Source organism: Leopardus geoffroyi, chromosome A1, assembly GCF_018350155.1.
Source record: "Leopardus geoffroyi isolate Oge1 chromosome A1, O.geoffroyi_Oge1_pat1.0, whole genome shotgun sequence".
In the NCBI taxonomy this organism is placed as follows: Eukaryota; Metazoa; Chordata; class Mammalia; order Carnivora; family Felidae; genus Leopardus; species Leopardus geoffroyi.
In genome coordinates, this window is record NC_059326.1 from 172824078 (window position 1) to 172845623 (window position 21546).

Sequence of the window (21546 nt, forward strand, 5' to 3'; positions counted from 1 at the left end):
AAACAAAAGACCCAGACCATTCCCTCGTCCCTTTCACCTCAAACTATCCACGGGCCCGTGAGTTCCGGCTGGCTGATGTTGAGCAGCCACTTCGCCTTTTTTGGCCTCGATTTTTCTCCGCTGCAAAATGGGAACGACCATACCTGCCTCCTCGTGTGAGGAGCGACTCTGCAAGGAGTCAGATGGTGGGTGTGAAAGTACTCTAGAAAATAATTAATTCACTCATCCATTTAGCAGGCAGTTATTACAGGCCCGGGGCGGTACAGCACGGTTACCACAGCAAGCACCCTTCCCTGGCACAGGTCGCATCCCGGGAGTCCACCAGTTTCTCACTCTTACAGAACTTCAGGTGGTGACCTTATTCAAAATGGCGCAGGCAGCCTCGGGGGCTAGTGCGGCGGCGCGGCCGCCGCGCCCTATGACCTGCTGGCAGCAGCAGAGGGGGGAGCCGGGCGCCGCCATATTGGCTGTTGTCCTGCGAGGGGAGCGGCGGCGGCGGCGGCGGCGGCGGCGACGCGTGTGGAGCGAGGGATCGGCGCGAGCAGCGGCATGACTCGGAGGCGGAGCAGGCCGAGCGGCGGCGCGGGTCGGCGCGAGCGGGTGCGAGCCGCGGGGCAACAGAAGCCCCAGGCTCCCGAGCCCCCGCCGCCGCCGAGCCTGGAAGCTGGAGCGGGTGCAGGGCCCCCGGAGGCGCCCGCGGAGCCGGACCGCCACGGCCCCAGGGAGGAGGACGAGCCCAAGTTGGCTCCCGGACCACAGGTAGGAGCGAGCGAGGCGAGTCCGGCCGCTCCGGCACTTTCACCTCCTGGGAGCGGGGCCGGGGTGAGCTTGGGGATGAACCATCTTCCACCGGCTGGGGCTGAGGCTTTCTCCCCCGAGGCGGGAGTGGAGGCTGGACCCTTCTCTCCAAGCCGAAGCATGGCCCGTCCTGTCCTGTGACCAGGCTGCCTGCCCTCTCCCGCCGCCTCCGGGTTGGAGCAGGGGCTAGACTTTGTGGTCCAATACCCACCCACACTGGGACTGGGCTCTGATCCTGAGGCCACAGCCCAGCTCTCTGCCCTTCTCCCCCTGGGCCCACCTGCTCCACCACCTACCCACAGAGCAGCCTGGGGCGCTGTGGCCTGGAAGGCTACTGCCTCTTCCCTCTCCCCCCACCCTGGGAACGGCCCCACCCTTTCCCTTCACTGCCTGCAGCCACTGCCCCCTCAGCAGCTGTGTGCCCCCAGCGTATGTCTCCTGTGGCCTCCCTCCTCTCCCTGCCCAACATAGCAGTTGGAGCAGACTGTCAGGCAGCCCCGAAGACTATTTAGTGGGGCTCCTGCACTGAAGTGAAAACCTAGCAAAGCCTTCCCTTTCTTCCCTCTATACCCCTGACCCACAAGGTGGCCCATCTCAACCCTCAGATCCCTGGGTTTGGTGAATCCTGCTGAGAGTGAGCAGTAGTAGCAGGATTCCGCAAAGCCTCCAGCTTGCCACCTGGAAGAAGGTCACTTTCTTTTGAGCAAAGGAGTTAATGGGAGGTACCCTGCCAGTGTTCACTGAGAGCCCAGGGTGACATGAGCCTCAGTTGCTCCGGGAGGGTTGTGGCACATGGGGCTGGGTGGCTCGCCCTAAGCTTGCTCTGACAAAAGAGTTTTGAGTTGGTCTTTTGGCTGAGCCTGCCAAGGAAGGCAGGCTCCTGCAGGAGTCTTGGAGGGTCGGATGCAGCGCCGGATGAGGATGAGGCGTGGCGGAAGATGCGTTTGGCTCTGCAGACACTGCATCGGGCAGCAGGGGACTCTGGGAGGCTGGTGCAGCCAGAAGGCATGGCTCTTGACAGCCTTCTAGTAGAATCTCTGGAATTGTGCATGTGAGTGGGGATGTCATTTGGGGTACCATTGCCAGAAAGCCTTCCCTAACTTTCCCAGTTGCGTGAGGTGCCCCCTTTGTGCCCACAGCCCCCTGTGCTTCCCTTTGGTAGCACTCCCTATTCTTCAGTGAGACATTCTGTTGATGTATCTGTTCCCTGCACTGCACTGTGAACTCCGCAGGGGCACAGACTATGTCATCTATCTCTGATTCTCCATGCCTAGCCCTGGGCCTTGCTGACACTGAGTAGAAATAACTAGGTGAATGGGAGAGAGAATGAATCCGTTGAGAACCTGTGCTTATTGTAACCTAGTTTTGATGCTGGTCTCCTTTGTGTTTCAGATCACAGTAAGATTTTTAATTAATGAAAATGTCACCACTTATTGAGTGTCAGAAGCCCCACCTTCACCCCCACCCCCTCCCCTGGGCTGAGACTGGTTCCAAAGGATGCAACTCCCCAGGTTGGACCCCACCCTTGCCTGGTCTGACTTTAGACCCTGAACCTGCTTCCCCCCTCTAGCTTTCCTCTTTTGCTTCTCTGGGCCACCCTGGGAGTCCAACAAAAGGAGAGAGTTGGGATAGGGAGAGCCAGGGGAGCTGTTGTTTTCTCTCCTTCCCATTCAGACCAGCAATATTTTAGGGTCCCCTGCCACTTAGGTTATAGTATTCATGGCCAAAATTTTGGATAATGGCTTAATCATTTAATTTTTATTTAGGACGCAGCTTTCCTAAGAGCTATAATCATCATTATCTACTCCACTGCCTGACCTGCAAATTCATTAATTTATTCATGCCAGACACTTTACATACCATACTTCTAATCTTCCCATCACTCCTGTTCTTTCCTCAGCATTTAGTACAAATGTGATGAGTTAACTATTGGTTTAATTATTGGTCTACTTTTGCTACATAAACTCTGAGAGTGCAGGAACCACGTCAGTTACCATTGTACCCCTATGCCTGGTGATTAACAAATATTAATGAACTGAAGGATATAAATATGATTACACTGTTTTTCAGATGAAGAAACAAATGCTCATATGACATATGCCCAAATAACTCCCACTATAGGTCACAGGTGCCTCCTGGCCCCCCAAAAAGGACACTCTTGTGTACTATGTGGGATTTACAAGGCATTTTTTTTTTTATTATAGCCACAAAGAGGTAAAACAAACTGACAAACTCTTTCCTGATTGTACCCCACTTTTTTGCTGGGGAGGGGGTTTCTGAATGCCAGAAGCAGACTTTTGTGCCCTGGTGAGAAGCACCTGCTGAAAGGGTTGGAGTCATTGTTCTGCCCCCTAGCGTGCCTGTGGTGAGGATCTCTGTCTCCCACTGCCACTTAAAACTCTGTGTACACAGAGTGGGTCAGCAAGGTGAAACTCACTGTCGCATGCCAAAGACAGCGAATAGGACCACTTCCAATCCACAGATAGGTTCTAATGTCCCAGGTCACATATTGCTTTGGTTTTGTTTTAAGCCAATTTCTTAAAAGCCAAAAGATTCCTACAAACTGGATTTGTGCCATGTCTTAAAACTCTAAAAATCTGGTGCCACTGAGCCCAATTTCTGCAAGGCAGTAATATGAAGTTTTGAGTAGTGTCTGCCCCTGGTATGAAGGACACCCTGATCTGTGCCAGGCCCTGGGCTAGCTGGGAATGCAGAAGTGAATCAGACATGGTCCCTGCCCACAAAGGGCTCGTGGTTCAGAGAACATGTATGTAGTAATCACAGGTAGGCTGGAAGAGCCATGATTACTCTGAATTCGGGTTCAAAGGCCACTCTGGTTCCATCCAGACCCTTTCGCTCACTGTGGTTACTTGTACACATTTAATTTTTTTTAAGTTTGTCTACTTATTTTTGAGAGAGAAAGAGAGGGAGAGCATGCGCATGCACAAGCTAGGGAAGGGCAGAGAGGGAGACAGAATCTGAAGCAGCCTCCAGGCTCTGAGTGTCAGCACAGAGCCTAACACAGGGCTCGAACCCACGAATGGTGAGATCATGACCTGAGCCTAAGTTCGATGCTCAACCGACTGAGCCATCCAGGCACCCTGCATTACTTGTGCGCATTTAAATGTGGGACCTTGAGCTAGCTTATTGGGGATCCCAAAAGTCCTTATTTAGAATTGTTTCAGGTCACTAAACTTTATTGATCTGTTCACTAACAATCGAAATCCTCATTCACTAAACTAAAACTGTTACTACCTTATTAGCAAAGAACAAAAAACCTTACAAAGCAGCTGAATAAGGCAATAGTGAGAAAGTGTTTAATGTTCCAGACTTGGGGTGAACTCCAAGCTCAGTCTCTTTCTAGCTTTGTGTTCCTGGGCATGTTTTTTCCCCTCCCTAAGCCTCATCAGCAACATCACAAGAAAATGGAGCAACCCACCTAGCACCTAGTACATCAAGGCTAGAGCAGGAGTTGGAGATAGTGGGAACTGTGCCAGATGGCTATCCAAAGCCTGCCAGCTCTGCTTCTGTCTTTCCATCTCTCTTGGACCACTCAGTAAACCCTCAGGAGACTTACCAGACTGTAAACCAGCAGTTGGTGCTAGTTGAGCTCATCTTGTGGTTCCCATCTCTCATCTCTACGGCACCTGCTGAGACCTGCCTGGCCCAGTTTAAAGAGACTCTAGAGACCTGGTTCCCCACTGCTCAGAGTTAAACCTGCTCCCTCAAGAGACTGGAGCACAGGATTAGTCAGTATCTTTATTGAAACCATCTCATTATGTTTGATCCACTGAGCAAGCATTATGACCTCTGTGCTAGGGCTTTTATTTTGGGCACAAAGATAAATAAGATAGTCCCTATACCCAGGAATCTCCCCCCTTAAAATCATTGCCCACCCAGCCTGGCCACTTTCACTGCAAGTAGTAGGAAACGATACAAGAAGGGGTGGATCCCTGCCACCTCTGGTTCTTTGTAAGCCAGTAGAGATTCACTATGTAGAAATGTTAAAGGGCCTTTGAAGATGAAGACTTAGCTGCTGAGATTTTTTTAATTTTTAATTTCCTTAAAATATCCCCAGAGCTATAATCTTAATATCTAATATCAGATAAACTATTAAGATCCTAACGACTTTATATACTGAACCTAGAAGTTTTAAGAGCAGGGGCTATATTTAACTCATTTGTGGGGTATTTACTGTGCACGGTCCTCATGTGCTCAATAAGTGGCTGTTAAACCAAATGAAAATAAAAGAAGTAAAAGTTAGGTTTCTTCCACTTTGTGCTTACCAGCTTCTACTGCTGGGCCAGGCTGGCAGTCATTCATTCATTTAGGCCCGTGATACACACATCACACCCAGTCTCCCTCTCACCTGATCTGGTGTTCATTTATTCTGCAAATACTAATGGACACCTGATCTGTACCAGACCCTAGGCTAGCTGAGGATACAGAAGTGAATCAGTCCCTGCCCACATGTATGTATTAATTGTAGTTAGGCTAGAAGAGCATCACTTCCTCTGAGTTGCGGTTCAAATCCTAGATCCTAGTACGCAGCTTTCAAAGAGTTTTAGCCCTGTTAGCATGTTTTCTCACATGTATGACAGTGATGCCAGAGTCACATTAGGGCAGCAAGTGCTGCATGTCAAGCACTTAGCACAAGTGGTAGCTATGATTATTATAGATATTTGGTGCTGAAGATGCACAAATATGATAACCAATAGAAGATTTCTCAGAGCTGATGCTTCAAGGTTGAGTAGAAGTTCCTTTAGAGAAGGTGAGAGAAAGTGTCTAAACAAAGAAAGCAATGTAGAGACCCAGAGGCGAGAATTGCCCAGTTCAGGCAGAGTAGCATGAGGTCAGGCTGGAGAGGTTAGCAGGGTTCTAGAAAACCACAGCAAGAAGTTTGGGCTTTATCTTGCAGGCAGTGAGGAATCAGTGAAAGCTTTTAAATAGGAAAATAAACATGTTCTTGGATAAGTTCTCTGATAGCATGAGAGGACGTAATTCTCAGTGGAAGAGGTAGCTGTGATTGCTTGATTCCACCTCTTCCTCATCCTAGCCTAACTAATCATCAGATCCTCCGTGTTTTGCCGGATTCTGTCCCAGACCTACAGAATTAGAGTCTCTAAGTCCAGAGCCCAGGAATCTTGTTGTTAAACTGCCCCAGGTGATTCTGGTATGTGGCTGGGTCTGCTAACTGCTCAGTTGAGGGTGGTATGAGGAGCTTTGTGGAAGCCTAGGATATTCTTCAAAGAATAGGGCTTCCGGAGAGGGGAGCTTTTCCATAAGCAGGAATAGAAACAGCCTTAGTTTTAAAAACAAAAAACAGGCTTTCCCCAGTTTTCCAGTTGTTGCCCCATTAATGTTATTCTCCAACTGCTGATCTTCCTTTGTGTATCCAAACTCTTACCCATGCCCATTACATGCTGTCATCTCTGCTGAATGATCAGGATGCAGTGAGTCATGGGACACAGGTCCTGCCCTCAGTGTTCTCAGTGTTGTGGAGAAGACAGATCTCAAAAACTGGGACACGTACGATAAGCTCTATTCAAGAGGTATGTAACAAAGCATTAGGGCATCCCAGAGCAAAGCAGTTAATTCTGCCTGTGGACTTAGAAGGAAGTAACACCCTAACTGTGCCTAAAAAAGAAGAGGCAGAGGGGAACAACATCAGTGAGGGTGTGGTGCTTTATATATTTGGGGAAAGAATGGATATTGGGGAAAGGAGTGGTTAATGGTTTTTCCTGGCAGGATGTGCAGAACAGAAAAGGACTAAGGAGAGAAGGTCTTGTGTCCCAGGAAGGGCCCTTTGTTTACACCCTTTGGTTCTGTGCCCTTGCTCCCACACTCATCCTTCAAATGGTAGGTGGATGAACATGCTGCAGTCCTAGGCCATCTCCTTTTAGTCCCTCCTCAAGGCTCTCAGCTCTCCAGCAACTTTTGTGGTTCTCTCTCCATTCTGAAATGAATAGGTTCTTCATCTACTCTGAAAAGTGATATAGGGAAACTAGATAGTAAGAAGGACCCTGAAACATGGAAGGGTCTTATTAGGAAGTTGTAGCCAGAGATCGTGGATGGGGGGGTTCAAAGGGGCCTTGAAGGTCACCTGTCTAGTCCTCTGTCCTGTGCTTCAAGTAATAACTTTGGATTGGGCAAGTCTCACTTAGTAAGTTTCCCTGTCATTTCTTCCAGGACAGAAGAGGAAAGAAACTAACGGGTATTGAGCACCTACTGTGTGCCAGGCCCAGGCCAGGTACTTTACATAATTTATTTCCTTCTGTCCTCACAACTCTGTGAAGTATGGTTTTATTCTCATTTCATAAATGAGGAAATTGAGGCTCAAAGAAATTGAGTAATTAAGATAATACTGAAATGGCAGAACTGGGTTTTGAACTCACAACAGTCTATCTCCAAAGTTCATACTCTTCCACCCATGAGAAATCCATGCTCGGGTGACAGAATAGGTTATATGATTTGCCTGAAGTTCTAAGTTATTAAGCAAGTTAAGAAGTTTAGGCCTTCTTGTGGCTGACTGCACCCAGAAAGCAGGTTCAACAGATGAGCTAGCCTTGGGCAGGTGGAAGGCCACTGGGGTCAGAGAGACTCATTACCCTATCCTTGGCTGAGCTTGTACAACTAGAGAAGATTCTCCACAAACTGGCCGATATGAAATAGCTGTTCATCCAGGAAGGAACTGAGACAACAGACTGAGTGGGAGTTTGGGTGAAAGCTCTAGGGCACTGAGGTGCATTTATATCACCTCGTTAAGAATTAAATGTAGCTCTGATTGCCAACCTCAGAATGGTCTGAGATTCTTCACACTGATGCCCTCTCATCAGTAGCCCAGAGTCACAAAGATAGGCCTTTTAGCATAGCATATCCAGGAAGTGGCTAGTTCAGCTTGTCTTTAGACTCTGTCCTTTGTATAGAGCAACTAAAATGTGAGCCAGGTGGGCTTTTAAGCATTTATTCATTTATTCAGTGAATGCCTGCTGTGTGTCAGGTCCAAGCCAAGCCTGGGTTCCCAGGCACACTTAAATGACCAAGATGCACTCCCTGCCCCCAAAGAGTCCTCATTCCACCAGGGGTTTGAGACAGACAGAATATGTCTATGGCGCAGTGTGATAGGTACTATAGTAAAAGAATTAGTTCTACTCAGCCTGGTCCAGCAAAAGCTTGACCTTTGACCAAGATCTTAGGGCATGAGTACAAATTTGCTGGGGAGTGGAACTGAGATGCTGAGGTTTCCAGGGCACAGTGTATTTGCTGGAGGAGCAGTACGAATAGAACCTAAGATTCTCAGATGTTAAGCTTGGAAATGAAGCATGGAGAGGTCAGCCGGGGCCAAGTCATGAAACACGGGGGCCAGAAAGTGCTGCAGTAGTGAACTCAACCAGAAAGCCAGGAGATTAAAGAGAGACCAAGGTGGGGTGGGAAAAGGAGCTAAAAGAAGGAGATACTCAAATTGGATAGGTACATGAGAAGGCACATAATAAGCTTACATGAAGCAAAGAAGCCCAGTGCCCAGGTTGGTTGGTTGGTTGTTTTAATTTGTATATTATTTTGTTACATTAATTTTAATTGCGTGTTATTTTAATTTGTGTCCCTGCCTGATTCTCCAAAATGAATATGAGGCATCTGGGAGTTTGGGAGTATTGATGTCCCCGTGCATGAACCTGCCTGGTTTAAGCATGTGTTCTTAAGGCAGAAATTCTATGTTATTCGATGTTTCCCACTACCTAGCACAATGAGAATGGGCTCTGAGCATGTTCACTGAAGGAGGAAATGAGTGGGTGAATGGAAGAGTAAGTGGCAGTGACTGAGCTGGTGACTTTTGGTAAGCTGGGTATTAATAATTTTCTCTGCTTCTGGAAGGGAATTTTAGCTGCTACTGTTGTCTTCTGCCTTGGTGACAGGGAGGCTCTTGGAGTTGGGTGCCTTGAGAGTTGAATGTTCTAACGGGCCATTTCAGAATAGAATTTGGAAGCTATTGCAGGACCACTGGTTAAATACATCATATGTCTTGGGGGAATCCTCTACAAACATACACAAACTCTTGGGATTAAAAGGAATCCATGAGAGAAATGAGAACAGGTTTAGTGCTGGCTGTTAGATCCAGCCTCAGAGCAGACCTTGATAGCTGCCTCGCCTGGTGACCTGGGTTATTCTCCAGCAATTCCCAAATTGTGGACAGAAAGATGAGGTGGGAAATTTATACCCCAAAAGAGCTATCCAGATATGCCATGAACTGTATCATTGTTAATAATCGCTATTGCTTACTGTGCACCCACTGGGTTACAGGCACCATACCATTAGAGACTTTACATTAGCAGTTTTCAAAGTGTTTGTTTTTAGGGACCTTTTATACTCCTAAAAATTATTGAGGACCCAAAAGAGCTTTCTTTTGTTGGTTTTATCTGTTCATATTTACCAAAATAAGTATTAAAGCTGAGAAAGTTTAAAAATACTTAGTTACTAAATCATTTAAGAATAACAATATTAAACCTGTCATGTTAACATACATAATTTTTTAATGGAAAATACATTTTCCAAAAAAATAATAGAAGACTGGTCTCGTTTTCATTTTCACAAATTTGTTTGTCTGGCTTAATAGAAAGAAGCTGGATGCTCATGTGTTTCTGTATTCCGTCTGCTGCAGTACATTGTTTTGAAGTATATTTTAAAAATCCAGCCTCAAACAGATGTTGTTGGAAAAGGAAGGAGTATTTAAAAAAAATTTTTTTAATCTTTATTTATTTCTGAGAGAGAGAAAGAGAGACAGAGCATGAGCAGGGGAGGGGCAGAGAGAGAGGGAGACACAGAATCCGAAGCAGGTTGCAGGCTCTGAGCTGTCAGCACAGAGCCCGACGCGGGGCTCGAACTTATCAACTGGGAGATCATGACCTGAGCTGAAGTCAGATACCCAGCCAACTGAGCCACCCAGGCGCCTCTAGGAAGGTGTATTTTAAAAGCCTTTCCAGGTGATTGTTGATAATTCTTCTTTGCAGTGTGGAATCTGAGACCATTTTAATGAAGTCTTTGCACTCATTACATTAAAATCTGTTGGTTTATCTAGCACTTTGAATGGATTTTTTTTAACAATGCATGATTCTGAAACATCATGCTTTGCTCATTTGGAAAATAGGTTCACTGAGTTATGCAGCTCTTCCAAATGTTTTCCCATTTCATTTTACAATATCAAAAAATAACATTTGTCACTATAACCACCATTTACACCAGAAAAGTCTAAGGATTGGGAAACTTTTGATTTCATGATGGTGGATACAAAATTCTAATTTCCAAAATTCTGAATTTTGCCTGAAAGCTTGAATCTTGTCATTGGCCACAAGTAAAAAGTTGTTTTCCTGGAAGTGATGGGTTCATTTTGTTCATTTTTTGAGAAAATGTCTGGCATTTTTCAAGTCTGAATAACCAGAGTTTGTCAGTCATTCTTCAAGTAAAAATGGTGTCCCATGAGAAAAATTGGCTTCCTTTTCCTTTGATTTTAACTATTCTTATCCAGAAATATCTAGAATACCCTAGCATAATGTTTCTCAGGCCAAGACAGAAAAGTCTTGGACCTGGTCAGGTGAGAGAGCAGAGATATAGTTGCATATGCCTGCCCCCTGGGCAAGGAGTGGCTACAGTCTAGGGTTCACCTGGCTCCTTGACTGCTCTGGGAATTTGCATGCTAAAACAGGACCCTTGTGTGAGTAACTCCACACTCCAGAGATTCTGGTTTTTCTAGAGTGAAGCAGAATTTAATCTTGGAGTCTTTTTTGAGCAGATCCCAAGTCTAGAACCTTTCCTAGCTCTTCCCCTATCTTTTTCCTAGTTCCAGATCTTTAGCTGGAGAGGCTCTGATATTTAAACTGAAGTAAGAAGGAATAATTATTGTCCAGGGCTCCTGAGTTTAAGGATCAGTTCCCTACCCATTATGATGAAGAAGAATGGTTGGGTGTTTCATTCATTCTATAAACATTTATTGTTCGTGTTCTTGTGTGGGGATACTGTGCCTGGTGTAAAAAATGCAGCTTGAGAACAGCTACTTTAAAAGCCTGAGTTGACTTCAGGACATAAGGGGTAATGATTGACGGGAATTTGAAAAATGGCAGGACATTGCAGTCAAAGAGAATTCTGAACCAAGAGCTTTTCTATAGCAAAGCAAAAATTTGCAGGAACAGTGGTAGTACTGACTGAATATAACATCTCTAGGACTTGGGATTCTCACCACCCTCTGGCAGTAGAGATGAAAATGTCAGAGAAAAAAGTCCCCAGGTTCCACCATGCATCGTATTCAGGGGCAGGCACTAAGATTTAGGATTAAGACAGCTTTGGAGATAGCCCCAAGAATTGCCAGGCCAGAAAGAAGAAAAGTATACCAAGCTCATGACAGTGGATAACTGGTTTCCAATGTAGATTTATTAAGAACAGAACAGCCAGAGGGCCTAGGTGATGATAGATTGAGTGTCTACTGTATGGCTCCTTTGAGCTAATAAGCTTTGCATGTCTAATGTCACTTAGTCTAGACAACCTTATGCAATGTAGGTGGTATCATTCCTGCTTCAGTTAGGACCTAATTAACTTTCTATGCCCTGTGTTTTCTTTTCTTTAACTGGAAAGACAGCCTGTCCTGTAAGTTCACTTCCATTGATGGCTAATCTCATTTATAATGTGGACCAGTTTGGCTCTAGGGAGAGCCACATTATTCCATAAATGAGGCCATCTGATTGTAATCCCCAAGGAATGTGATCTTTCACTCTTGCATGCTTGAGATTGGAACCATTCAGATGAAGGTCCAGGGTAGGGGGATGGCCTTTCTCTGTGAGAAGCAATAATTTCAGAATTTCAAGCAATGTCTCACTAAGCTGTATTGCCATAGTGACATCTAATAAATTTGAGTTAGCCACTATGTGCCCAGCTGATCCTATGCCCTTTGGTACATTGTAAGAGATCCAGACAAGAATTATACCTGATGCTTGCCTTCTAGGAGCACATTCTAGTAGAAGGGACAGAAAATGCAGGTAAATAAATTAAGTGGAAGGCACAGATGCTGTAACCAAGGCATAATGTCCTATGGAGATATGGAGAGGAGAGGTAAATTATGACAGGAACCCTCTGGGAAAGACTGGATGAAGTTGGATTTAAGCCCTGCCCAACTACTTATTGATAAACTTGGGAAGGAAGGGGATTTAAAACAGAAGATCCCCTTTAGCAAAGGCACAAGGTAGAGGTAGGAGAGTATAGAAAGTATTTGGGGAACTTAAAGAATGACTTCATGGGGTAGAGGGCAGAGATTAAGATGTCTAAAAGTCACCTTAAATTCACTGCACATTAGAGATGCTTGTATTAAAAAGTAGAGTGACATATTTTCTGTATTTTTCAAGCTTAGGCCTGATTTTAAATGTTTCCCATCACTCCCATCATGTTCATAATTAGTACCATATGTTGAGCAACGTATTATGGGCCTGGCACTGGAGTAGGTGCTTTGTCCATTTTAGTATATGTGCTGCCAAAGTGAGCATGGTGCTTTGTCCATTTAATATTCACAGCCAACCCTACAAGTTAGGACTTAATCCCGTTTTACAGATGAAGAAACAGAGAGTAGGACTTGCCCAACATCATACAGCTGGTAAGTGCTGGAGGCCCAAGATTAGTGCCAAAAACCAGTGTTATTTCCACTACACCCAGTGCCTCCCACAAGTACTTTGGCACTAAGTATAGTCACACTGATCACGTGTTTAACTTACAAAAATTCTGTATTTGCTTTTAAAAGGAAAAAAACCGCTTATTGAACATTGCCCATATATGTTATACATTTGAATTCTTGGTTGTGCCAGAACTATATATACTGTACTTCACAATGCATACAAAGAATTTCAGAATAATTTTACTCATAGATTTTCCTCTTATGTAGTAACTTTAGAACCTAATACCCAAATGAAATGAAACTCCGTTGTAGTAAAATGACATGTCCTGGTGTTTTCCATAAGAATATGGATGGTCACCATCAGTACAGGAAAAGGGACTTGGGTGTTGACCTCACCTGCTCCCTCTGGAGTTACTATGGCATCTTATAGATAGCTAAGAAAATTTCCCTGGGGATACTTCTCAGAAAGGCCTCCTTTGCCTTAACTTCTCAGAATACCATCCTCCTCCATCAGACTCCCACCCTTTCCATAAGATGCTCACCACCAGTGGGTTAGAAGCTATATCCTTATGCAGGTACAGTTAAGCAGTTGCCTTGTCCACTGAAATGTGCCTTTGACAGAAACCTTTTAGGTAGTATCTCACATGAGTTCCACATATAAGATTTCTCTTTCTCTGGTACTCTTTTCGAAGGTCTTTGTACTGCCCCAAATGTTTCATTATGCTTCTGGTACTACTATTTGGTTCCTTTTTTTTTTTTTTTTTTTTTTTCTCCTCCTAGAAACCAGAGACCCAGGTCAGTGTAATTGTAACATTACAGGTTTAAGGATACCCTGATGCCAATTTATTGTGAGAAAGTGATTTTATTCGAGAAAGATGATGGCATTTATTTTCTTGGTAGGATGAGGATGATACCCTTATTCCTTTGCTTAGGCCTCTGCAAACACCTGTTACCTAGTGGTGGGTAAGTTTGGAAGGTATATCAGTTAATATAACTATTGCATGTAATAAACCACCCCAAAACTTAGTGGCTTAAAACAACACCATTTATTATTTCTCATGAGTCTCTGGGTTGACTGGGTATTTCTGCCAATTGGGTTGGCTTGACTGATCTCAGCTGGGCTCACTCATGTTATCAGATCCACTGGCCAGTCAGCGAGGAAGACTCAGATTTCTCCACGTGTCTCTCAACATCCCTCCAGCAGCTAGCCCAGTCATGCTCTCGTGGGAGGCAGAGGTGCAAGAGCGAGCAAGCCCAGCCATGCAAAGAAGCAAGTAGAAATGCATACATACTTTTAAGCTTATGCTGGCAGCAAATTTGCTAACATCCCATTGGCCAAAGAAAGTGACATGACGAAGTGTCAGAGAGAGAGGGTTCTACAAAGTTGCAGAATAGCCCTGGAAGCAGTGGCATTGGTATAGTGGTGAGCAAAGCTACCTTCCAAAGTTGCAGGATATAGGAAAGCCATTAATTGGAGTCATTAAATGCATTCGGGTTCCCAATCATACCCCTCAATGTGACATAAAACCTATAGACTTATATTTCTATGTCATTTGTCCTACAAGGAAAAAAGAAAGTCCAAATAATAATTACTGTATATTGGGTCTATGCTTTGAGCATGCACAGGGCTAGGCACTTTCCCTGTTTATACACTGAGTCTCACAACAACTCTGCAAGGTAGGTAGGAAATCAGAGCTCGGGAAGTTGAATAACTTGCTCAAGGTCACCCAGCTAATGTGTGCTCAGGGGGGAGGCATTAGAATGTGTGTCAGTCTGACCCACAAAGCCCAGATTCTTTTCACGATACCTCACTACCTCTCAGAACGCCAGGGTCTGCCTTACCCTTTCTCCAACTCAGTTTTTTATTGAATTAATGCTTTCTGACTAGCTGTGCAAAACCCCGCCTCCAAAATTCTGCTGTGATCCTAATGGAATTGTGCAGCTTTCAGGAAACCCTGACATTCTCCCAAACTCAGCATTAACTGAGAGCATCCCCCACCCCCAGATGGGAATTGGTCTATGGACTACACAGACAGCCTAAGAATGGCGGGCTCTCCCAGACACACCAGAGAAGGAAGAGGACCTTCTTTTAATCTTTAAGATTTGGAGATATCAGGGCATTGGAGCATGAGCTTTGAAGTCAACCTCACTGGGACTCAACTCCTAATTCAGCCATTCACTGGCTCTAAGACCTTGAGCAACTTACTTAACTTCTTGAAATTGTTTCTTCGTCTTTAAAAAAAAAAAAATGGAAATAACACCTAGTCTGCAGAGCTATCACTAGGACTAAAATTATGTAGTGCCTAATAAAGTGCCTAACCCAGTGCCTGGCACATAATAAGTGAAGGTATTAGTTTTATTGATATTATTTCTAAGCAAAACCTTTCCCCTCCTGGGAAACCCTGTTTCTGTCTATTGGACAGGTTCCCCCCACATCCACCCAGTCTGTGCAGACTTGCTGCCTACTGTGTCATCGGGAACGCAAAGGCTGGGAAGAAGGCCCTTCCCAAAATGGACTGGTGTTGCAGGGTGAGAAGCTGCCCCCTGACTTCATGCCAAAGCTCGTCAAGAATCTCCTAGGCGAGATGCCTCTATGGGTCTGCCAGAGTTGCCGAAAGAGCATGGAGGAAGATGAAAGGCAGACAGGTCGAGAACATGCAGTGGCGGTAGGTAACAGCTGAGGAGGGGTCCCTGAATGCAGGAGGGCTGCCTGCCCAGAGAGATCAGGCTGTTGAGCTGTTCCTTCCCTGTTCTCTCAGGTGCTCTCCAGCAGACCCTGCGCCCGAGCACTTAGGGGCTGCAGGTTGGGTTCACAATTGGGGCACAGAGAGGCTTCAGGGAGCCCCCTTGCCCCTGAGGAGGGTCTCTGCAGTGTGAGGGCCAGCTTGTAGGTACTGGTCGATGGAGATCCTGCCCCTTCCATGTCACCGTGCTGCCTTCAGCTCTGTGGCAGCTTGAAAGCCAATCAGTATGATACAGAGAGCAAAGGCTGGTTTGAGGATCTACCATGTGCCTCAGTTAGAAGGCCTCCAAGATGCCCAAGAGCCATCTAACTGGCATCTCCTGAATCACAGCAGTCAGACTTGCCTCATTTCTCATTCATTCCCCTCCAGCCCCTTTCTTTTCCCCAGGGTCATGTCCGTTTCAGGACTTTTGACTTAAAGTCCCTTCCTTTCCTTGGCAGCTATCAGGACTCCCCAAAGGCCCACAGTTGACAGGCAGTCTGTATCCCTACCAGAGTCTCTGTCACCAGTATCCACACACTTCACTTTATCGGGAGCACCTCGGCCTCTCCCAACAAAGGCCTGATCCATGTTGGCCCTTTCACCTGGGGTTGTGGGACTTGGGCTTTGACCATGGCACAGGACCTGGAGGAGGAGGTGCTCCTGGGTAAGCTAAGGCCACAGAGGGTCAGCTCTGATGTTTGCTGTTTTACCATGAGCTTTTTTCTTCCCCCTTCTCCAGATCTCCTTGTCACACACATCCTGCAAATCACAGTCTTGTGGGGGTGACTCTCATTCCTCTTCGTCCTCCTCTTCATCGTCCTCGTCCTCCTCCTCCTGCCATGGGAACTCAGGGGACTGGGATCCCAGCTCCTTCCTGTCAGCACATAAGCTCTCGGGCCTCTGGAACTCTCCGCACTCCAGTGGGGCCATGCCGGGTAGCTCACTCGGGAGTCCTCCTACCATCCCTGGTGAGTCTCCGAGCTCGGGAGAGAGCAGGCCACGTAAATGTAGAGAGCTATTTTCCTATCCACTTTATTAAACAAATCAGGAGGCCAGTTATTAAAAGAAGTAAAAGGAGCTGTTCTAATGGAAGCAGGGGGTACCTAGCCCTTGACTGTCTCCGTGGCACCCCTTTCCCCACAACCCTGAAGTTGAAAAATAACTGTCGTTGGCTGCGATAGCTTTCCCATCAGATTCAGGAGGGGGCATGGTGAACACTGGCTGAACAGAAAGTGGAGTCTGGGAGTATCCTTAGGGAATTAGGACTACAGTCACCTAATACCTGACCCCTGCAGCAGCACAGAGGTCCTGAGTGCTTTTGTCTTCCCAGACCTCTTTTTCTCCACCTAAAGAACAGATATAAAAGCACTGCACTTCTATCAACAAGAAGTTGGTGCAAGCTGGCAGGATTATGAGCCAACTTCACAGATATATAAGCCTTCTTTAGATCCTAAGATAACCCTTAGAGACCCAAAGAAAAGGTCTTGGGTTATTGAGGTATGATATAAATACTAATTATTGTCTGCTACTAAATTGAGGGCCCAAAACTGGTGTAACACCATATGTTAATTATACTGGAATTAACATAAAAGATAATAATAACTAAATTAAGGGCCTGAGTTCTCTAGAGGGGTGCTGCTCCCAGAATTGTGAGAGATGAGTAGAATTCCACTTATTTTAATGCATAAGTGAAAGTGAATCCTCAAAGCCTTTTCCCACTTCTCTGAAATCTAGAGCCACCTGAGAGTCTGGTACACCCTGGCTGCCTCAGTCCTCATGGCCCAGAGGCAGAGCTTTGGCCTGCTGCTCCACTGGCTTCTGTAGACCCTTCCCTGGGCCTGAGGAATACCTATGAACAAGCAATCCTAGAGAGGCCCCGAGAGACAGAACACATATCCCCTGTTTGTGCCACAGCAGAGGTGCTGGGACTTTCTGTGGGGCGGGCATTCCTGGTGCCTTCTCTCTCAGGTCTGGGCTCCTTGAGCCTGTCTACCCAAGTTGCTGCCTGCAAGGAAAAACTCTCCAGTCCGAGGCACTGTTAGACTTTCCCAAAAGCTCACAGGGTCCACTGTGCTGAGAGGCTATCCCCAGACAGATTCCCTCTGGTCATAGTAAGCAGGATGTTGTAGCAGTGAGCCCTTGGGCTTTCCTTCCCAGGGTCTTGGCTCTCACTCTGACCCCTTTCTTCCCCATCCGTCCACAGGTGAGGTATTCTCTCTCTCGGAGCACCACCGGCACTCAGACCTCACTGCTCCACCTAACAGCCCCACTGGCCACCACCCCCAGCCCGCATCGCCGATCCCATCTCACCCCGGGTCCTTTGGCTCACCACCCCATCCACACCTGCCACCTGCTACCCCGGCAGCGCCTTTCCCTGCCCAAGCTTCAGAATGCCCTGTTGCCGCTGCTGCCGCCCCACACACCCCAGGGGCATGTCAGACTCCCCACCTGCCCTCCACCAGCATGCCGCTCCTGAAGATGCCTCCACCATTCTCAGGGTGCAGCCACCCCTGTAGTGGGCACTGCGGCGGGCACTGCAGCGGGCCTCTCCTCTCACCTCCCAGCTCTCAGCAGCTCCCTAGCACTCACAGGTAAGTGAGTGGCACAAAGGGTATACTCCCTGCTAACTTCGACTTTGAGTTCTGAGAGACTTCACAGAGCATACCTTTGGGGTAGAAATTGAACGATAGATTCTGTGTCTTTTGTATCATTTTTACAATCCTAAAAGAAGTAACTGTTGTCTTTTAAAAACTTGGAAAAGTTCAGGGTGTCTAACGAAGAAAAAATTTCCTCAAAACCTAAAGATAAACCTTTAACACTGGTATATTTTCTTCCTGATGTCTCTGTATATAAATTAGGTCTCTGTTTATATATTTTTGTGTAGTTATTTTTTTTAACATTATAGATCATTTCCCCAGTTAAAATTCTTCAGAAAAGTTTCCAGTGGTCTCAAAATGTCTTCTTGCATAGCAGTAGCATAATTCATAAATTATTTTATCATTCCCCTATTCCTGGACATTTGGGTATTTCTAGTTTTTAACCATTAAAAACAAGGCTGTAATAAACATTTTGTACCCAAATCTGTGTTTGAGTCAGGAATTATGGCCTTAAGGATTCCCTAAAGTAATTCTAAGTACTGAAGAAGTTTATATTAACATGTATGTGAAAGATAAAATTCTTTGTGGAGGAGAAAGGTACGTATTTTTGTATTAGAAATCAGAGCTGTGTTTAGTATGCATTTGAATTTTCTCATTCTAAAATCCCACCACCCCAATGCCACCACTTTTAGCAGTTTTCCCTACGGGTCTTACCCACACAGTGGTGGTGGTGTCTATACAGTTCACAGTTTTTTGTTGTCCTCTTTCACATAGCGTTCATTGTGTGGTTCCTATGTGGTCTTCTGGGTCTCAGCTGAAGGGTGGAGAATATTCTCCATAGTGCACTTCCCTGTTCTCTAGTTGCTAATGATTTAAGTCATTCCAGTATTTTAACATTGTAAATAATGTCTCTAAAGATGTCTTTGCCTACAGCTGTTTCCCTCTTTTGGGGTTTTCTCCTTGGAAAAGGTCCCTCAGAATGAAAAAAGTTCTCCGTTTAAAAGATGTCAGAAGGTCTTTTTTGAGAAGGGTTCCTAATACATATTGAAAAATTGCTTTCCAAAAGTCTCTCCAAATTTATGTAACCACCAATATTAGGGTGCTAGCTTCTTCATATTCTCAGGAGCATGGGTTATTTTAATTTTGCTAATGTAGGTGAAGAATGGTCATTTTGGATTAAGCTTCTCTGAGCACCACTGATAATGGTTCCTGCCCCTCCTTTTCTACCCCTTGCACAACAGACTGCCCTGGGAGCCAAGCCTTCTCACTGCTCCTTGCCCTGCCCTTTCTCCTGGCTCCCACCATCCCAGCCTCACCCCACGTCCCCAGCCCTAGGGCATTCCAGCTTCTGATGGCCAGGCCAGGGCTCTTGTTCTTCTGGCTCCAGTTTTGAGACTTTGTGGGCCAGTGTCTTTTTCTTATCCTGGAAAAATAGTCTGTTACGTGATGCCCCCAGTGCTTCCTGAAGTCCAGAGACAGAGCAGTACAGTGGGAGAGCATGAGCTTTGCACACAGGCAGGCACAGGCTGAGCCCTAGCCTCTCCTTGGGCAAAGCAGTTAAGCACTCTGACCCTTAGTTACCTCCCTTAGTTACCTCCACTGCAAGTTACCTCCACTGCAACATCTATTTTGCAGGACCTGGGAGATGCTTAGAATATGCTAAATATAGTACCTGTCCCGAACAGTACAGTAGCTCTTAGAGTCTGGCCCACAAGGCACATTGACTTTCCCAGATTTAAGACCCCACAGCTAAGACAGCTCCACCCACTGGTGCAGATTTGGTCTAAGGACCTAAAGGGTAAAAGGAAATTGACCCTGTTGACCTCCTTTGGATGCTTCAGGAGAGCCATCAGCTCACAGCCCACAGGGTGATGGCCCTGTTTTTGTGAGAGGCACTGATAACAATCTGACTGCTTCGGCCTTTGTGGGATGAGGCACATGAAGGGTAGTTGGGATGGCAATGGTGAGAATGCTTCCCCGGGCTCCTGCTGCAGCCTGCTCCTTCCATGCCCTCCCTCATCTGTGGGCTTATCTTTCTCCCCCATCAGCAGAGACCCTGGGTGTAAAGGGCACAAGTTTACACACAGTGGCCTGGCCTGCCAGCTTCCCCAGCCCTGCGAGGCAGATGAGGGCCTGGGTGAGGAAGAGGACAGCAGCTCAGAGCGCAGCTCCTGCACCTCATCCTCCACTCACCAGAGAGATGGAAAGTTCTGTGACTGCTGCTACTGTGAGTTCTTCGGCCACAATGCGGTGAGTGAGCCTGCCCAGGCCAGAGAGGGCTGAGGGCCAGTTAAGGTGAGCCAAAGGAGCACCCTACTCTCCCCAGAGTTCCCCTTGCTCAGGGGGATTATAACCACACTGGAACCTTCTGAGTTCTCGCAGCCTGTGTCCACTCACTTAACCCTTACAGCACATTTGTGAGGTAGGGATTTTTCAACACTTTGCTCCCTTTGCTCTTTTCCTGGTTTCTCCTTAAGATTGACTTTTTTTCCGTAGGCAAAAGGAAAGGAAATGGTAGAGAGAAAGCTATGTTTCTGATGAGTATGTATATGTGTGTAATCACAGAGAAGTGAACAACACTTGTGCGTGATGAAGGCAGAGTGAAAGCAAAGGCTCTCAGTCCTCCAAGTGTGAGAGACTGCGAGGGATAGGCCGTAAGCACAGGCGGCATCAGGAAGAAGGTTCAGGGCAGAGTATGTGCTGTCTGTACAGAGAGCGAAAACAGTTCAGAAGTCTGAAAGTGCAGAGCAAAGGGCCGCCGGCTAGGGGAGAGCAGTTGAGGACAGAAGAAATGAAAGTAATCACATTGTTAGTCACTTTTGAGCTAGGGGTTATTATTCTCATTTCAAAGATGACAAAATCGAGGCACACAAAGACTAAGTGACCTGCCCAAGGTCATACAGCTTCCGAGTGACAAAGCCCGGGCTCAAACCTGCTTTCCTGGCTCCCAAGTCAGTGGGCTCACAATGCTGTTGCATACCTCCCACTCCCTCCGCCCACCGCTGCCTTAGCTCTGGGCCTGGCCGAGGCTGAAGCCACTTGGCCTTTGTGGCTGTGGTAGAAAGAACAGTTGTCTCGCTTCTCACCACATGTTCGGTGCCAGCGGGTGGGAGTGCTCCGGGCTTCCCGGGCCCAGGGTGTGTAACGTCAGCACCTCCCCCTCCCCCAGCCACCCGCTGCCCCGACGAGTCGGAATTATACAGAGATCCGAGAGAAGCTCCGCTCGAGGCTGACCAGGCGGAAAGAGGAGCTGCCCGTGAAGGGGGGCACCCTGGGCGGGATCCCTGGGGAGCCCGCCGTGGACCACCGAGATGTGGATGAGCTGCTGGAATTCATCAACAGCACGGAGCCCAAAGTCCCCAACAGCGCCAGGGCCGCCAAGCGGGCCCGGCACAAGCTGAAAAAGAAGGTGGGTGTGGGGGGGAGCCTAGCTGTACCACCTCTCCTCCCTAAGGAATCCCTTGCCCCAGTCCCCCAAGACTTCAGGGGCACAAACAGTGCTGGCTGCCAGAAGCCTTAGCACAGCTCACTGCTATGGGAAGGTCTGTATGAGTTTGGGAGGCATAAGGGTCAGGGAGCCTGGGGCCAATGATTGGAGAAAAGACGAGTCCTGGCCTCAGAAACTGCTGGATTCCTCAAAGCACAAGAATTGCTTCAGTCAGTCAGTCATGTATTCATTCAGCAAACACTTCTACAAATACTGGGAGCCAAAGCATGACGCAGTTAAGTTCTCTCCCTGGAGAAGCTTGGTCCAGTGGAGAGACTGACACAAAACTGG

General features: G+C 46.8%; 1 protein-coding gene across 13 annotated transcripts in view; it reads left to right on the forward strand.

Annotated features, from left to right (window-relative positions):
• Window positions 1-438: 438 nt before the first annotated feature.
• Window positions 439-21546, forward strand: part of FAM193B (family with sequence similarity 193 member B) — a 31476-nt gene continuing 10368 nt past the window's right edge. Inside the window, exons 1-8 of one of the 13 annotated variants that reach the window (XM_045446896.1) lie at window positions 790-1849; window positions 2191-2309; window positions 6988-7048; window positions 14869-15111; window positions 15911-16139; window positions 17375-17762; window positions 19817-20018; window positions 20938-21177. In XM_045446896.1, the coding sequence (XP_045302852.1) occupies window positions 14998-15111; window positions 15911-16139; window positions 17375-17762; window positions 19817-20018; window positions 20938-21177 (1173 nt within the window). In that variant the 5' untranslated portion in view covers window positions 790-1849; window positions 2191-2309; window positions 6988-7048; window positions 14869-14997. Of the gene's footprint in view, window positions 760-789; window positions 1850-2190; window positions 2310-6987; window positions 7049-12347; window positions 12428-13345; window positions 15112-15910; window positions 16140-17374; window positions 17763-19816; window positions 20019-20937; window positions 21178-21546 lie in introns of those variants that run through there. The other 12 variants (XM_045446905.1, XM_045446888.1, XM_045446879.1 and 9 more) reach the window with 12 other exon arrangements.